This window comes from Gallinula chloropus, assembly GCF_964237585.1.
Source record: "Gallinula chloropus genome assembly, chromosome: 18".
Taxonomy (NCBI): Eukaryota; Metazoa; Chordata; class Aves; order Gruiformes; family Rallidae; genus Gallinula; species Gallinula chloropus.
This window is the reverse complement of record NC_140103.1, coordinates 10,982,976-10,997,096: the sequence shown is the minus strand read 5'-3', so window position 1 is coordinate 10,997,096 and position 14,121 is coordinate 10,982,976. Positions and strand designations below refer to the sequence as shown.

At 60.4% G+C, this 14,121-nt stretch overlaps 1 protein-coding gene across 3 annotated transcripts in view; it reads right to left on the bottom strand.

Moving 5' to 3' along the window:
* Positions 1 to 3,865: 3,865 nt before the first annotated feature.
* The window catches only part of RGS3 (regulator of G protein signaling 3), a gene marked incomplete at its 5' end in the record, with an annotated part of 85,765 nt that continues 75,509 nt past the window's right edge, over positions 3,866 to 14,121 (bottom strand). For 2 of the 3 annotated variants that reach the window (XM_084272311.1, XM_084272313.1), the window contains 5 exons: positions 3,866 to 5,174; positions 5,265 to 5,431; positions 6,063 to 6,124; positions 6,793 to 6,894; positions 10,795 to 10,868. In XM_084272311.1, coding sequence (XP_084128437.1) covers positions 4,989 to 5,174; positions 5,265 to 5,431; positions 6,063 to 6,124; positions 6,793 to 6,894; positions 10,795 to 10,868 — 591 coding nt within the window. In that variant the 3' untranslated portion in view covers positions 3,866 to 4,988. Of the gene's footprint in view, positions 5,175 to 5,264; positions 5,432 to 6,062; positions 6,125 to 6,792; positions 6,895 to 7,011; positions 7,185 to 10,794; positions 10,869 to 14,121 lie in introns of those variants that run through there. The other variant, XM_084272312.1, reaches the window with a different exon arrangement.

Below are 14,121 nucleotides of genomic sequence, written 5' to 3'. Positions count from 1 at the left end.
ATCGCCCTTCCCAGCTGCAAGAGCCACTGCTGGCTCAGGGGAAGTTTCTCATGTACCATCACACCCAGGTCCTTCTCAGCAGGTCTCCAACCAGCTTCTGGGCATCCCAACTACCCACCTAAGAGTCCAGCGTGCCCCTGATGAGCTCTGTACCGCTATGAGTGGGGCTCAGTGACTCTCACAGCAACTCAGCTGTTTCCTGGGGCAGGGGAATTCTTGTGTCTGCAGTTTTGGTATCTCACTGCTGAGCTATGTTTAGTCTGTGGCTATAAAGTAGCCTTGTTTCTATTCTGAGAATATTTGTCTAATCAGGGGTCCAAGGAATTATCTTGCTCAGTAGAAAGCTCTGTTTATTTGGGGAAGTTCATACTCCAGGACGGGCGCCTTGGAGAAGCCCAGGAAGGGCTGCGCGTCGCCGGAGCGTCCCGGGGCACGGGACACACCTGTGGGAAAGGCAAAGTGTGCATTTTTGGAGCCAGAAGAGAAAAGCTTTGGGCTCACAGCTTCTAGCCAGGTCTGAAATGAGACCCCCCCCCCCCCAACGGTGGGACGCTGTTGATACACAGTGTTACCCTAGTACCTGTCTTTGGGTACTGCATTGAAATACTAGAGAAGAGAAGGCTGTGGGGGGACCTCATTGCAGCCTCCAGTCCCTGAAGGGAGCAGAGGAACAGGAGGGGAATCAGCTTGTTCAAAGGGCAGAGACTGGCAGGACAAGGGGGATGGACTAAAGCTGAAGGAGGGAAGGTTTAAATTAGATATTAGGGGGAAGTTCTTTCCAGAGAGAGTGGTGAGGGGCTGGAACAGGCTGCCCAGATTGGGGGTGGGTGCCCCATCCCTGAGGGTGTTCAAGGCCAGGTTGGATGGGGCCCTAGGCACCCTTGTGTAGCTCCAGGCCTGAAGGTTGGTGGCCCTGCCTGTGGCAGGGGGTTGGAGCTCTGTGATCCTTGGGGTCCCTTCCAACCCATGCCATTCTATGATTCTATGATACTGATGAAATACTGAGCCAAGGGACACTTGAAGGGTCAAGACCCATCACCTGGGACAGGTAAGACCAATTCACCAGCCACCCCAAGACTAGCTCTTCCCAACCTCCTCATCCTTGAGGCTGTGAAGAAACCTTGATGTTAAACCCAGCATCTTTTTCCCAGCAGTCTTAACATTTTTCACCCATGGGCTTATGGTAAGTTTTTGAGCCTAACAAAGCATTCAGCACTTCCCAGTGATTATCCCCATTTTCCCATTTAAATCCTTTCCCAGGGAGCTTTGCCTCCTGGCTGACCTCAGCTTGGGGAGCTTCGCCCCGTAAAGGAACCCAGAGCACCCACACCCCGCTGGACTTTACCCTGTTTGCCCATGACAAACACAGAGTTGTGACTGCAACTGAGCAACCGCTAACTTTTAGCCCCAAGATAAACCCCCTGTTATCTGCTGAGGTAAGAGCTGCCACAGCATCCTCCCTATTTTGGAAGGCAGCGGTTTCCACATTGGGAAATTACCTTTGGCCTCTGGGTCCAACGGTGGCAGCGATGCCTGAGGGCAGCTGACTGTACACACACAGGGTTTAGGATGAGCAGGGGGCAGGCACCACCCTGTGCCACCTACCAGGCTCAAGGCTTCAGTCTGTGGTAGAAGATTGGGCACAGGTAATGGCTTTTCTGCAAAAGGCCACTTGTCCCTCCCCAGGGCTGGCCCCAAACACCTGATCTCAGCACTGCTGCCCTGGGAACATCCCTCCAGCCATGAGCAGTTCTGGTCAGCTGGAGGCCGTGCTGCAGGTTTATGGTTAGCAATACCTGGTCCCCATCATCACTGACCAGGCTCATCACATCAGCATCAGCAGCCCAGGGGTTTCTTCTCTCCACATCCCTTGCAGCCTGAGGGGGTTTTACCTTGGACATCCCATTTTGCGCTAGACAAGGACATTTCTGTCCCACTCCTGCTCGTGCCATCAGCTCAGTGTCCCCAGAACTGCCCCAGCAACTCCCTCATCCCCTGGAAAGGAGCTGCTCAGGCTGGTGGGGCTGCATCTCCATCACGACTCTGCCCCAGAGCTGACACTCCCCATCCAGACACTCCAAGTTCCTCACACCCTTCAGGCTGCAGCTCAAAGTCTTGGAGAAGATGGCACAGCTCCTCTCCTGCAGCACGGAGGAGACAAAGTTGTGGTGTCACCACAGGGGGGTCCATGATGAGACCTGTCCTGCTGCAGAGGCCACTGGCCATCCCAGGAGCACATGGGCTGAGCAGTGGGCATTTCCACCTCCTGCCCCAGTCTCTCCTAGAAATCCAGTGCCTCCCAAACAGGCAGGGATGATGTTTGCAGAGTGACTCACACACCTGCCCTGCCAGCAATAAATTCTGTTACAGCACCGGCCCGACGCCTGTCGCTCAGGCAGGGCTGGTTCTGTCGTCTCCAGGGAGCCACCCCAGGTCCTCATTTCTCTGCCTTTCACACGCAGCGCTGCCTCTGTCCCTGGCTGAGGAAAGGTCAGTTTATTCAAAGCCACACACCAGATTCCTGCACCCAATGTCCCACAGCAGCTCCAGCCCTTGCTGCCTGCCCTGCCAGGGGTGCTCGGGGAATTCGTGTTAACAAGACAGGTTGTAGGCTCCAAGCCAGGGTAGTTATGTGGGCTGGATGCTCCTGGGCATCACCAGTAGCCACAGAAGGGCTCACTGGACCTGGTGTTCAGGGTAGAGAGAAGGTAACAACAGGTACTGAGCTGCCTGGTACCTACAGAGCCCACTGGGACGAGTCCACCTGCCCCTGGGAGCCTGGGGACACAGAGGAGTGGGAGGCAATGAAGTGGCACTGCACTAAGGGTCTCCTAACACTGCCAGCTTGGGACTGAGTGAGGGGAGGTCAATGGGTACGAGGGTGCTGGGGAGGGAAAGGGCAAGAAAAATCTGTGTCAAGGCCAGAAATGAATGGAAACAGTCCTGGCTTGGAAGGAGATGAAGGATCCCAGCAACACTGAGGAGCTGGCTGGGCTGACCATGGTGGCACTGGCAAGGAGGCTGCACTGACCTGCTGGGCCCCAGCAGTCCTGGTGCTGGCGACCGGGTCGCAGTCGGGACACCCACAGGCCTTGACCCCAGGGTGCCAGGACCACCCCCAGGAGAACTAGACTGTTGTCCCACCAACCATGCAGTCTGTCCTCACGCCTGACACCTGACCATCACCTCCTGGTTGTTTAAGCACAGGCAGCTCCCCAGAGGAGATCATACCTGTGCCTGAGAGGTTCCTGGGGCAGCCACACCACTTCCACCCCGGGCATCTCAGCAGCATCTCTGCACCACAGCACAGCCCCATCACACCATAAACACACATCAGAGTCATCCAGGGCCGACCACAGGCAGGTGACTGGCACAAAACATACAAAACATCTCAGCTACTGAATGCACCACAAACAACCCTTACAAAACACTTCCCTCACACGCCAGAGCCGCCTGTGCTGCGGAGGAGCAGCCCTCCCAAGCCATGCAGCTGGGACATGAAAGCACTGTTGGCCTTTTTGGTGCTTCTCTTGCCCTAGAGAGACCTGTGTCTCCCCTGGGTTACTCGTGTTTACGGCCATTTCCATGTCCAGAGGTTCATGCCCTGCGTGTTCAAACAGCGAGCGCTATCCCTGGGAACAGGCTCATTTTGGGCAACACTGTCTGTGCTCCTGAGGGGTTACAGCCCAGCCTGGCCTCAGGAGCATTTGGCAGCTGCTCTGTCATATAAAAACCAGCTCAGAAAATCATGCAACCAGATTTTCCCATCTTCAGCCAGGCGGTAACAGCATTTTATGCCCCTCAGTGCAGCAGGGGCTGCCCGGCTCTGCCAGCGCCGACAAACATGCCAGGAAGAAAAGGCAGCTACAAGAAATTACATTCTCCTTTTATTTACCTATGACCATGACAATGTATGTTTGCTAGCTGCAGAGATGCTTCGCACTGTAAACTGGGTGCCTGGAGGCAGGCAGGCAGTCCAGCTCTGCCAGGTCCAGCGGTAACCCCCTGCCTCTCACAACACACCACTGATATCCAGAGTAGGGAGAGCGTCTGGTTCACAGAGCTGCTTTTCTCCATCACCAAACTCTCCGTCGTCAGGGCACGATATATACACCCAGGCTCCCCCAGCGGCCTGCTGCCAGGGAACACGTTTTTGTCAGATAAAACCTGCTAACTTAGAAAATGTTGTACGCACTGGGCAAAGACCAAAGGCATCGGCTCCTCCGGAGAGCTCCGCCGCGACACACACCAATATTGCACTTGTCATTTCAGAGTGGGGAAGGACACGAGGGGTTCCTAATACACAGCAATGCGTCCAGCTATAGGAGGTCAATAAATAAACCAAGGGTGGGTGCAGGAAGGCAGCTGGCTTGCACACCTCCCAGCACAGGGGAAGGACCCGGCTTTTGCTGCTCCCAGAGGGGACCTGCCACGAGCGAAGGAAGCGCCGGGCTCCTGCGGGATAGCTGCTTCAGGGGGGGAGCTGGGAGTCATGGCCAGCACGGGGAAGCACAGCAGCAGCGTGGGGCTGGTCCAGTTCAGAAGTCTGTTATCCAGGGAAGATGTTTGTGTTGGTGCTGTGATCCCCTTGCCAGAGCCCTGCACAAAAGTTCTCCTCCTCCTCCTCCTCCTCGCTGAGTCGGGATCACTCATCACCTTCCAACAATGCTCGCAGCTCGGGCGCGTGCTTCACAGTAGTCTTGTGGGAGCTTCCCTCCTGGCTAAAATCCATGCCGGAGTCACCCCGAAGGCGTCGTACCAGCAGTGGTGAGATGGGGTGATGGAGCAGTACCAGACTGCTTGGCTGGTTGGTCCCCTCAGCCTCATGCTCGGTGCCTTCAGCTGCCTCACACCCATCCGCTGCAGGAACATGGCTTGGGGGCACCGACGGCAGCGGGAAGGCGCGCTCCCGCCGGCCCCCGGGAAGGCCTCCGCCACCCAATGTCATGTAAACACACAGCTCCCAGCCTGCCACGAGAGTCTTGGGTCTACAGTGGGGAGCTGGCTTTCTTCTGGTTAATTATGTCTAAGTACAAGTCAGAGCGGAGGAAGCGGGGGTATGAGTCCTTCTCCATGAGCCCGTAAATCCTCTTCTGTGCCAGGTCGAAGCAGCTGCGGGTGATGTTCTGCAGGTTCTCCTTGGTGTGCTCCCGGGTGTAGGAGTCCAGGTTGACCTATGAGCAGAGAAACCAGCACTGGTAAGAGGCTCCGTGGGCAGCAGCCACGCCACGGAGCCCCGCACCAGCGCGGGAGCCAGCCCTCACCTCCTTGCAGGACTGGATGGCGATGTACTCAGCGAAGATCTTCTTGGCTTTGGAGACCATCTTGGACTGAGATTTGATCTTCTTGAACTCCTCGCAGGCCAGCCAGAACTCCAGGTTCTCCTCGCTGAACTCGGTGCGCAGGAAGGCCCTGAAGGCAGCGAGCCCATCTGCAGGGACAGACACACATCTCTACCCGGCTCACAGGCAGGGAACAGCCCCGTGAGACCCTCAGCCCAGCAGCCTCGCAAAGGTGCCACCCAAACCACCTGCCCTCAGGAGCCCCTGTGCAAAGGAGGCAGCGATGGCATTGCCAGCCCCAGCATGGTGACACAGGCTGTGTGCTCAGCCTGCAGTCCTCAGCCCAGCTGCCCTGCGGAGAGACTGGAGCGGGGGCAGCAACGGGGAGAGGACCCCCAGCTGTCCCTGTGGGGACCAGGTGCAGGACATGACTACAGTGCCTGGTGCCCCAGCAACATGAGAAGGGCAATGGTCCAAAGCAGCCCCTGCTCCACGACCCACTGCACAGCTCTGAATCAGGCACAGGCACACATCACTGCCTTTTCCTCCCAGGCCAGAGGTGGCTGCAGCCCCAACCCGCAGCTGCCCCCGGCCCCCATCACAGAACTTCCCTCTCCCTTATCCAGGCAGGAGCAGAAGGGGTGCAGGCAAGGGGCAGCATCATTTCTCTTTGTCTACCCCCAAACACCGGAAGGGATTAACACAGGAAATCCCAGCTTTATCCCTGCACGTGTCTGGATATTTCCCCCCGACAGCGACCAGAGACAGACAAACACTCACATTTGTGCAGCAGCAGCTTTTCCAGGGAGTCCCCCCACTTGAGAGCTTCCTCAGGAGTGGGCCTGTGGGGAAGGACAGTGTGTTGGCAAAGCACAGCTGCAGAAGCTGCGCTCACCACCCACCACAGCACAACAGGAGCAAAACATTCCCAGCGACGCCGTGTGCCCCAGTGGCACCGGCACCCCAGCAGCACCCCCAGGCTTGGCACCAGTAGCTCTGCTGGGAGGGAACCTCTGTCCTTAGACTGGCAGAAAGAAATTCCCATCTAAAGAGGCAGCTCAGAGTGTCTGAGCAACAATGGGAAAAGCTCTGAGGATGCCTGGGAGGCTGCGGGACAGCGGGAATTCAGCCGCCCCGCTCAAGCGGGAGGATAGGCTGCCAGGCACAAGAGCAGGGAGGGCTCCTCTCGGGCTGCTGGAGCATCTCCAGAGCAAAGTGGTTTTTCAGACCATCCTCCAGCTGGTTACAGTTTCACATGGAAGCACTGGGGGAAAGCAGCCGTCAGGGAAATTTCCAGCCTGAGCCGCCGCTGCACAGACCCCCCACCCGCCCGGGGAGGAATTTTTCAGCCAACAAATGTTTTTAATGCTCCTGTGGATACAAAACCTGTTTGTCCACAGCTTGCCCGAGCACAGTCACCCCCCCCTACCTCCCTGCTAAAGCCCGGCACAGCTCACCCCCAAGCCCCAGCAGCCCCCAAGCCCCCATGCCAGCCGCTCAGAGCACCTACTTGAGTGACTTGAGCACTTTCTCCAGCTTGCCGGAGGGGTTGGCCCCCGGAGATTCATTTCGCCGCCGAAAAATCCCCAGCCGGTTCTTCATGTCCTTGGCTCTAGAGGGAAGAGCAAGGTTTAGCAGGAGGGGCGAGGGGGTGGGGGAGAGGGGGGACACCCAGCAGCACCCAGCCTCATCCCGCGCATCTCCCGTTGCCCCCACGCCCACCACCTACTCCTTCATGGTGTGCCGGCGCTGCAAGCTGCCGTTGTGGGGTCTCTGCACACCCAGCAGCATCTCCGCATGAAACTCCAGCGGCTGGGGCTTGGAAAGGTCGCGGAAGAAGGGCATGGCTGCTGGGACGGCCGGTGCAGCGGCTGCCGGCACGGCCAGAGGCTCGGGCGCTCTGACGCCGGCTCCGCGCCGCGCTCCCCGCCCGCTGCAGCCAGCGCGGAAGTGGGAGGGCTCAGCCCGGAGGAGCTTTAAAGGTGGCGTTGAGGGGGGGTGAAGGAGGCACGCGTGAGTAAGGGCTGTGTCAGCCCCGCTGCTGTTTTCGGACGGCTCCCCACCGTTGCTGGGGAAACTCGAGGAAAGGTGGAAAAACCAGCGGATAGTGGGGGCCTTTCAAGGGACGGAGGGGGAAAGTCATCGCGGCGGGGATTTACGGGGGCTATTTATAGAGCGAGGGCGGCCCGGGGAAGGCGGCGGGACGAAGGGGCTGAGGGGGCTGGGAGCAGAGCGGGACAGCAGCGCTGAACCGGGCCCACCCCCTGGCCAGGGCAGGGAGCCCACTGTGCCCACCCCCCGGCCAGGGCAGGGAGCCCACTGTGCCCACCCCTTGACCAGGGCAGGGAGCCCACTGTGCCCACCCCCTGGCCAGGGCAAGGCTGGGAGCCCACTGTGCCCATCCCCTGGCCAGGGCAAGGCTGGGAGCCCACTGTGCCCATCCCCTGGCCAGGGCAGGGCAGGGAGCCCACTGTACCCACCCCAAAGCCAGGGCAAGGCTGGGAGCCCACTGTGCCCATCCCCTGGCCAGGGCAGGGATGGGAGCCCACTGTGCCCACCCCCCGGCCAGGGCTGGGAGCCCACTGTGCCCACCCCCCGGCCAGGGCAAGGCTGGGAGCCCACTGTGCCCATCCCCTGGCCAGGGCAGGGCTGGGAGCCCACTGTGCCCATCCCCTGGCCAGGGCAGGGCTGGGAGCCCACTGTGCCCACCCCCTGGCCAGGGCAAGGCTGGGAGCCCACCGGTGACCCACCAGCGCTCACACTGGTGCCAGCACGGGACGGGCACAGCCATGGGGACAGGTCCCTAAGGGTGCGCTGGGACAGGGGGCGTGCGAGGCGGAGGGGTGCTGGGGCACAGACACCTCGTGCTGCCACCCCGACACGGTCCCCTCAGACAGACAGACAGACAGACAGACCGATGCACACACCCAGACACGGGGCTCCCGGCTCCCCGAGGAAAGTGCCACCAGGACAAAGGGGGACAAAGATTTTTGCAGGTGCCGTGGCAAAGGCCACCGTGGGACCCCCGCCCAGCCCCAGCCTGGCCATGCCAGGGCTTGCCAAGGGCCAAGGTCAGGAGCGGGAGGGGGAGAGGTGACAGCCGAGGCAGAGGCGGGCGATGCTGTCCCCTCGTGGCACAGCCCCGCATGACACCGCGGCGCGGGAGACACGCAGCGTGGCCGAGGACACGCCGGCGGGGTGGACAGGACAGCATGGCCAGGCCACCCCCTGCCACCTCCCGCATCATCCCTGTCCCCCCTGGGCAGAGGAGGGGTGAGCGAGGGCACAGCCCACCCCACGAGCGATGCCGTCTGGACCCCTCGGTCTCCCTCCATGGGAAGGCACAGCGATTCCTCCGTGAAGAAACTACCTGCGACACCCCCAAGCCTCAAGCCTGGAAGGTGCTGAGCACCCTGAGCTGGGGAAGGGTTTTAGAGGGCAATCACCCTCCCTGGTCCCTGGCAGTGTCCGGGCCCTCGTGGGTGGCACAGGACGTGTTTGCTCCCCCTGCCTCATCTGGGCTGGGATCTCAGCAGGACACACGTCCCAGCGCTGCCAGCTGCCGGGCACCAGCTCGGCGTCACCGTGGGAAAACCGGATCCAAACATGGAGCCCCACACTCCAAACACCATCTGCCTCCCATCCCCATGCTGCCAGCAGCGCCGGCGAACGAGGAGCAGCCGCCACACAGGACGGGGCCATCCCACGCAGCCCCGGAGAACAATCCCAGCAGTGTTCCCAGTTTAGCGCCGCAGCCCGGCGCCTGGTGGGGGATTTCAAAGCTCTGAAAAGCCCTTGTGTGTGTTCCCAGCACACGTGGGCTGCCCCCAGCCCACCACACCACACCACACCACGCCAGCCCACCAGGCTCTGGGGCTCTCAGGGGCAGATCTGCCGCTGCAATGTGTCAGGAAGCACCAGCTAAGGAAGTTCCCCAACTTAACACCCGCTGCTCCTCCTGCACACCCCTGTAAATAAACAGTGAGCAGCACAAAACCAGCCCCGGGGCTGCTCCTGCACACGCAGCCCCTGGCTGCAGCCGGTCAGGGGTATAAGATGCCACAGCCAAAGCAACACCTCATGAGAAGTTGCTGGTGTCTGTCCCGGGTCACTCCTCCCTCGCACGGGCTGTGAGGCCACATCCAGCCCCATCACCCTGTGCAGCTTCCAAACCATCCCCTGCAAACACACACCCCCTGTCCCAGCAGGAAGCCCAAGCCCTACCTTTCCAGGTATTTCTCAGAGAAGTCCACCATGGTGTGGTACATCGGGGAGCACCGGCCAGAGTGCCGGTGCCGGAGGGAGGGGAGGCGAGTGCCAAAGCCCAGCCACTCCACCATAAATACCCCCCGCGGCCGGCTGGCAACCAGGCTGCGCAGCCAATAGCCGGCCGGTGCGATGCCGAGAGGCTCCCCAGCGCATCCGCTGCTGTCTCAAGGTGAGGAGAAAACCGCCCCTGACCCCACTAAGCTGGGGGTGGCTGAGCCTCCCCCTCCCCCGCCAGCACTATTCCCCCGGCTCAGCACCGCAGCAGAGACACATGGATGGGGGGGGGACGTCCCTGCTGCGGGCCGAGAGGGGACTCATTTTAATTTCAAGTGTCGGAGTGGAGGAGAAATAATGAAAAGAGCTAAAAATAGCCGGCTGCAGCTGGGGAGCGTGTGGGACAACAGTGCCGCTCGCTGGCAAGCGCCCGAGAGGAGAAGCTGTCGAGCTGGGGTGTGCAGCTCGGCCCCTTCACACCCCCTGAGCTGCTCAACACGTGCGACTTTTCCACCTGCCCCAGGCACGTGGAGTGGGAAGAGGCCCAGGACCAGCATCCCTGCGGCCGTGACACCCGGAGATGGTTCGTTCCAAACCATCCCCGCTCATCCCCCGCCTGCCCCTGCCCAGCTGTACTCAGGGGAAGCAAAGGCCACAGCTGTGTCCTTGCCTGGATTTGCTTTTGGGCACCCCCAAAGCCTTGCCAGGAGAGAGGCACTGGGGCTGTGAGCATCCAGCACCCACCCTCGGTGATCCCACCACACTGCCCGCATGTTCCGATGTGCTGGAGCCCGTCCCATGGTGGGAACCCTCCCCACTGCTGCTGCTGCCGTGGGGACAGGGGGAAGGAGGAGCCCAGCTTGTGTTTCACCACTGGCTCATCCTCTCTCAGCACCTGGTGATGCAGGAGCAGAGCTCTGCCAGCACCAGGGACTCCCCACACTGCCAGCTCCTCCAACCCATCTATCAAAGGAAACAGGGGGCTGCTCCCCACTGGGCTCTGCGATGTCCCCAGCATGTGTCCCACCCTTCTGCATGTCCCAAACCAGGACACTGCATGAAACTCACAGCTCCCTGCCTGAAATGAAACCTTAGTTCACATGTGTCATTGCTGCTTTCTTCCTGGCAAAGCTGAGAGAAGAAGGCAGGGAGCCCCAAGGGCTGCCTGGGCCAGCAGTGTCTGACAAAGGTGTCTGACCAGGGCAGACAGCCCTAGAACACTCTGATGCCACCATGATGCGACACTTACAGGTTCCTGCTGCGTTTCTTGAGGGAGGTCTCATCCCCTTCATCACAGCTGCACTCGCCGTCAGCTCCGCTCAGCTGGGGGAACAGAAAAACAGCATCTGCATCATCATCCCACTGCCAAGTGTCACCAGCCAGCCCTCCCCGCATCCCCCACGGCCCCCAGCATCCACAGGGCTCCTTCCCCACTACCAGGGCTGGCTGTACAATGTAAGGGGACAAACCCCTCTCCACTGCCACCCCTAGCCCATCCTCTGCCACTTCCAGCTGTGTTGTTCCTGCAGCATCTGAGGAGACACCACAGCTGGTGGCCCAGGTACCTTTCCAGGTTCCAGATGCTGACATCCCCTTTCCTGACATCCCTATTCCTGCTGTCTGGAGTGGGCACAGGGTCCTCTCCTCAGCCCACAGAGCACCTTGAACCCCCCAAGAACCAAGCTGGACACCCAAAATCAACCAGGGGTCCCACACCAGTCCCCAGGCAGGGAAACTCAGAGCAGCTCAGCCATAACTGAATGATACCACAGCATCTTTCAAGTCCAAGGGGCACCACAGAATCACAAGGTTGGTAAAGACCTTTAAGATCATTGAGTCCAACCAGTGGACCCCGCCCCCCCAGAGGGCTCCACTTCCCAACTGCCCCACTGGGGTGGCCTGGGCCAACCCAGGGGGGACCTTAGATACACCATCTCCAGGCCAGGAGCTTTAGTAATTAATTTAGTAATCAAATGAGGCTGGAAGATGCTCACAGCTGGCCGCACACCCAGCTCGACCCCACACCAAGCTCCGCCCCACCTTGCGGGGGGCTTGTCAGGCCCTGTGCGGGGCGGCTGCTGCGCGGCCGCGCCGTGGGAACCCGCTGCGCAGCCCTGCAGCCCTGGGCTTGAGGCTTCTGACACTTCCTTCCATTCTGCGCCCGGGTTTCCGGAGTTTATCAGCCCCAAACAATGCAGCCCTTGCAAAGCACCTTCCCCAGGCAGATAGGGCCCCGGCAGGCAGGCTGGCCAGGGCGACACGCAGCCGGAGCATGTTTCCTGCCATTGTCCGGACAGGCTCCGCCGCGCTCAGGGACAAAAGGGAGCTGAGGATCTCACCCGAGGACTCCCAGAGCTGCTGGCCACAATCAAACAACCCCCTCCCATCCCGACCACGGGGACCAGAGAAGCACACTGGAGAGTGCACACCAGGGAGGGAACACCAGGGAGGGCGGACCAGGGATGCACACCAGGGAGGGCACACCAGGGATGCACACCAGGGAGGCACACCAGGGAGGGCACACTGGAGAGTGCACACCAGGGAGGGAACACCAGGGTGGGCACACCATGGAGGCACACCAGGGAGGGAACACCAGGGAGGCACACCAGGGATGCACACCAGGGAGGGGACACCAGGGAGGGGACACTGGAGAGTGCACACCAGGGAGGCACTCTGGAGAGGCACACTGGGGAGGCACACCAGGGAGGCACACCAGGGAGGGCACACTGGGGAGGCACACCAGGGAGGCACACCGGAGAGGCACACTGGGGAGGCAAACCAGGGAGGGCACACCAGGGAGGGGACATCGGGCATGATGGTAGTGAAAGGGCCTACAAAACGACCCCTCTGAGCTGTTCCCTGAGGGGAAAAGAAAGACTCCACCTTGATGGATGCCATGGACCTGCCGCCGGGGATGGGACTGGTGCTTTGTGCTGCTGCTGCTGCAGGGGATGCATGTGGGAACTGCACAGCAGCACCCTGCTCCAGGAACCTCAGAGGGTTTCACTGAAGTAGCCAAAAGTCTCTCCGAAGTGTAGGGGGATAGCAGTAGCCCAAAATCCCATGCATGTGGTGTCCCAGCACCATGCCCAGCCCCCCCACCCGCTGTGGCCCCTCTGACAGCAGTTGGAGAAGCAGGGCAGTGGGGCAGGCAGGACCCCACTGTGCGTGCCCCATGCCCCATGGCAGTGGGGTGCAGGAGCACCCATTCCTGGAGGGTGTATGGAGCACCGGGATGTCCAGTGGCCACGCTGCCCTCGCCGCCAGTACAGGCTGCCCCAGCCCCTGCTCTAAACCAGCCCCGTCTCATCTGCACCAGAGCAGCTGAATCCAGGAGGAGATCGGCTCACCCCCACCAAAAAACACCCACCCAGACCTGCCAGCACAGCAGCAGCCTCTGGCCATGGAGCTCCTAGGCTGGATGCACAGTGGCACTGTCAAACCTCTTTCCAGGAGCCCCATCACTGGCACACCCACCAAGACACCCTCCCCATGCACTGCTACTGCCACTACCACCCTTGCATCAGCACAGGGCAGCATGAGCATCCCTGCCACAAAGGTGACCCTTCATGATAGCGTCTGGGAGGATCTAGGAGGTTCACCCAACCTGGAATTGCTGGCATCAGCTGCTACCCTCTGCACATCATCCCCATCAGACTGGCCTGTCAGGCTTGTAAGAGCTACCAGCAGCTGGCTGGGACCCTGAGCCCAAAAACTACAGGGAACAGCACCAGAGGTGGTATTTTGGGCAGCATGAGTCCATCAAGAAGGGGGGTAACCCCACCATGGGTTTAACCCCTCCATGCTGCCATACGTGGTGGTTCTGTACCAGCCTCTCCTGCTGAGCAGCCAGCCACTGTGGAGCAGCGTCCAACATAGTCCTGCACTCTGCAAGGTGGTTCCAAGCAGCATGACATGGTCCTGAGCCATATGATGTGGTTCCTGAGCCATGCAACATGACCCTGAGCAGAGCAGCACCCGCAGCCGCTGGCAAGGATGGAGCTGGCGTGAAGCGTGGCTGGGCAGAGCAGGGTGCTGGGCCAGCGCCGCGGGACACAGGCAGCCACTCCCAGTGCCCAGCCAGGCTTCACCCCAGGAGAACAGGGCAGGCAGCACTTCTCAGACACAATCTCTGCAATGGCACATGGTTTCCTGTAAACATTTCTGGTGCAGAAGTCCAGCCAAGGTGAGCTCTGCTGCAGGGGGGCACGGGGAGCACCCCAGGCCCCATGAGCACAGGCCCACGCAGGGCTCCTGCTGCACAGCCCTTGCCACTCCTCCTTTCTGTAGGGGGGACCAGAAATCACTGCTGACCTCAAGTTTTTTTCTCTGGGATAGGCCCTCCAGAAGCATCAAAGCCCTGCACAAGGCTGGCTGGAGCAGAAAGCCACCCCACTCCCATCATCACCAAGCACACCTGGGACTATTTTCCATGGAAAGCTCTCTGGTGCCTGACTTTTCCCTGTCCCTGCCACTGTGAGCAGCATTTTGCAAGGGCAGATGCTTGGGTGCACCTCTCCCTCCACTGTCAGTGAACAGCAGCTCTCCAGGACACATGGTCCTGTAGGATCTGGAG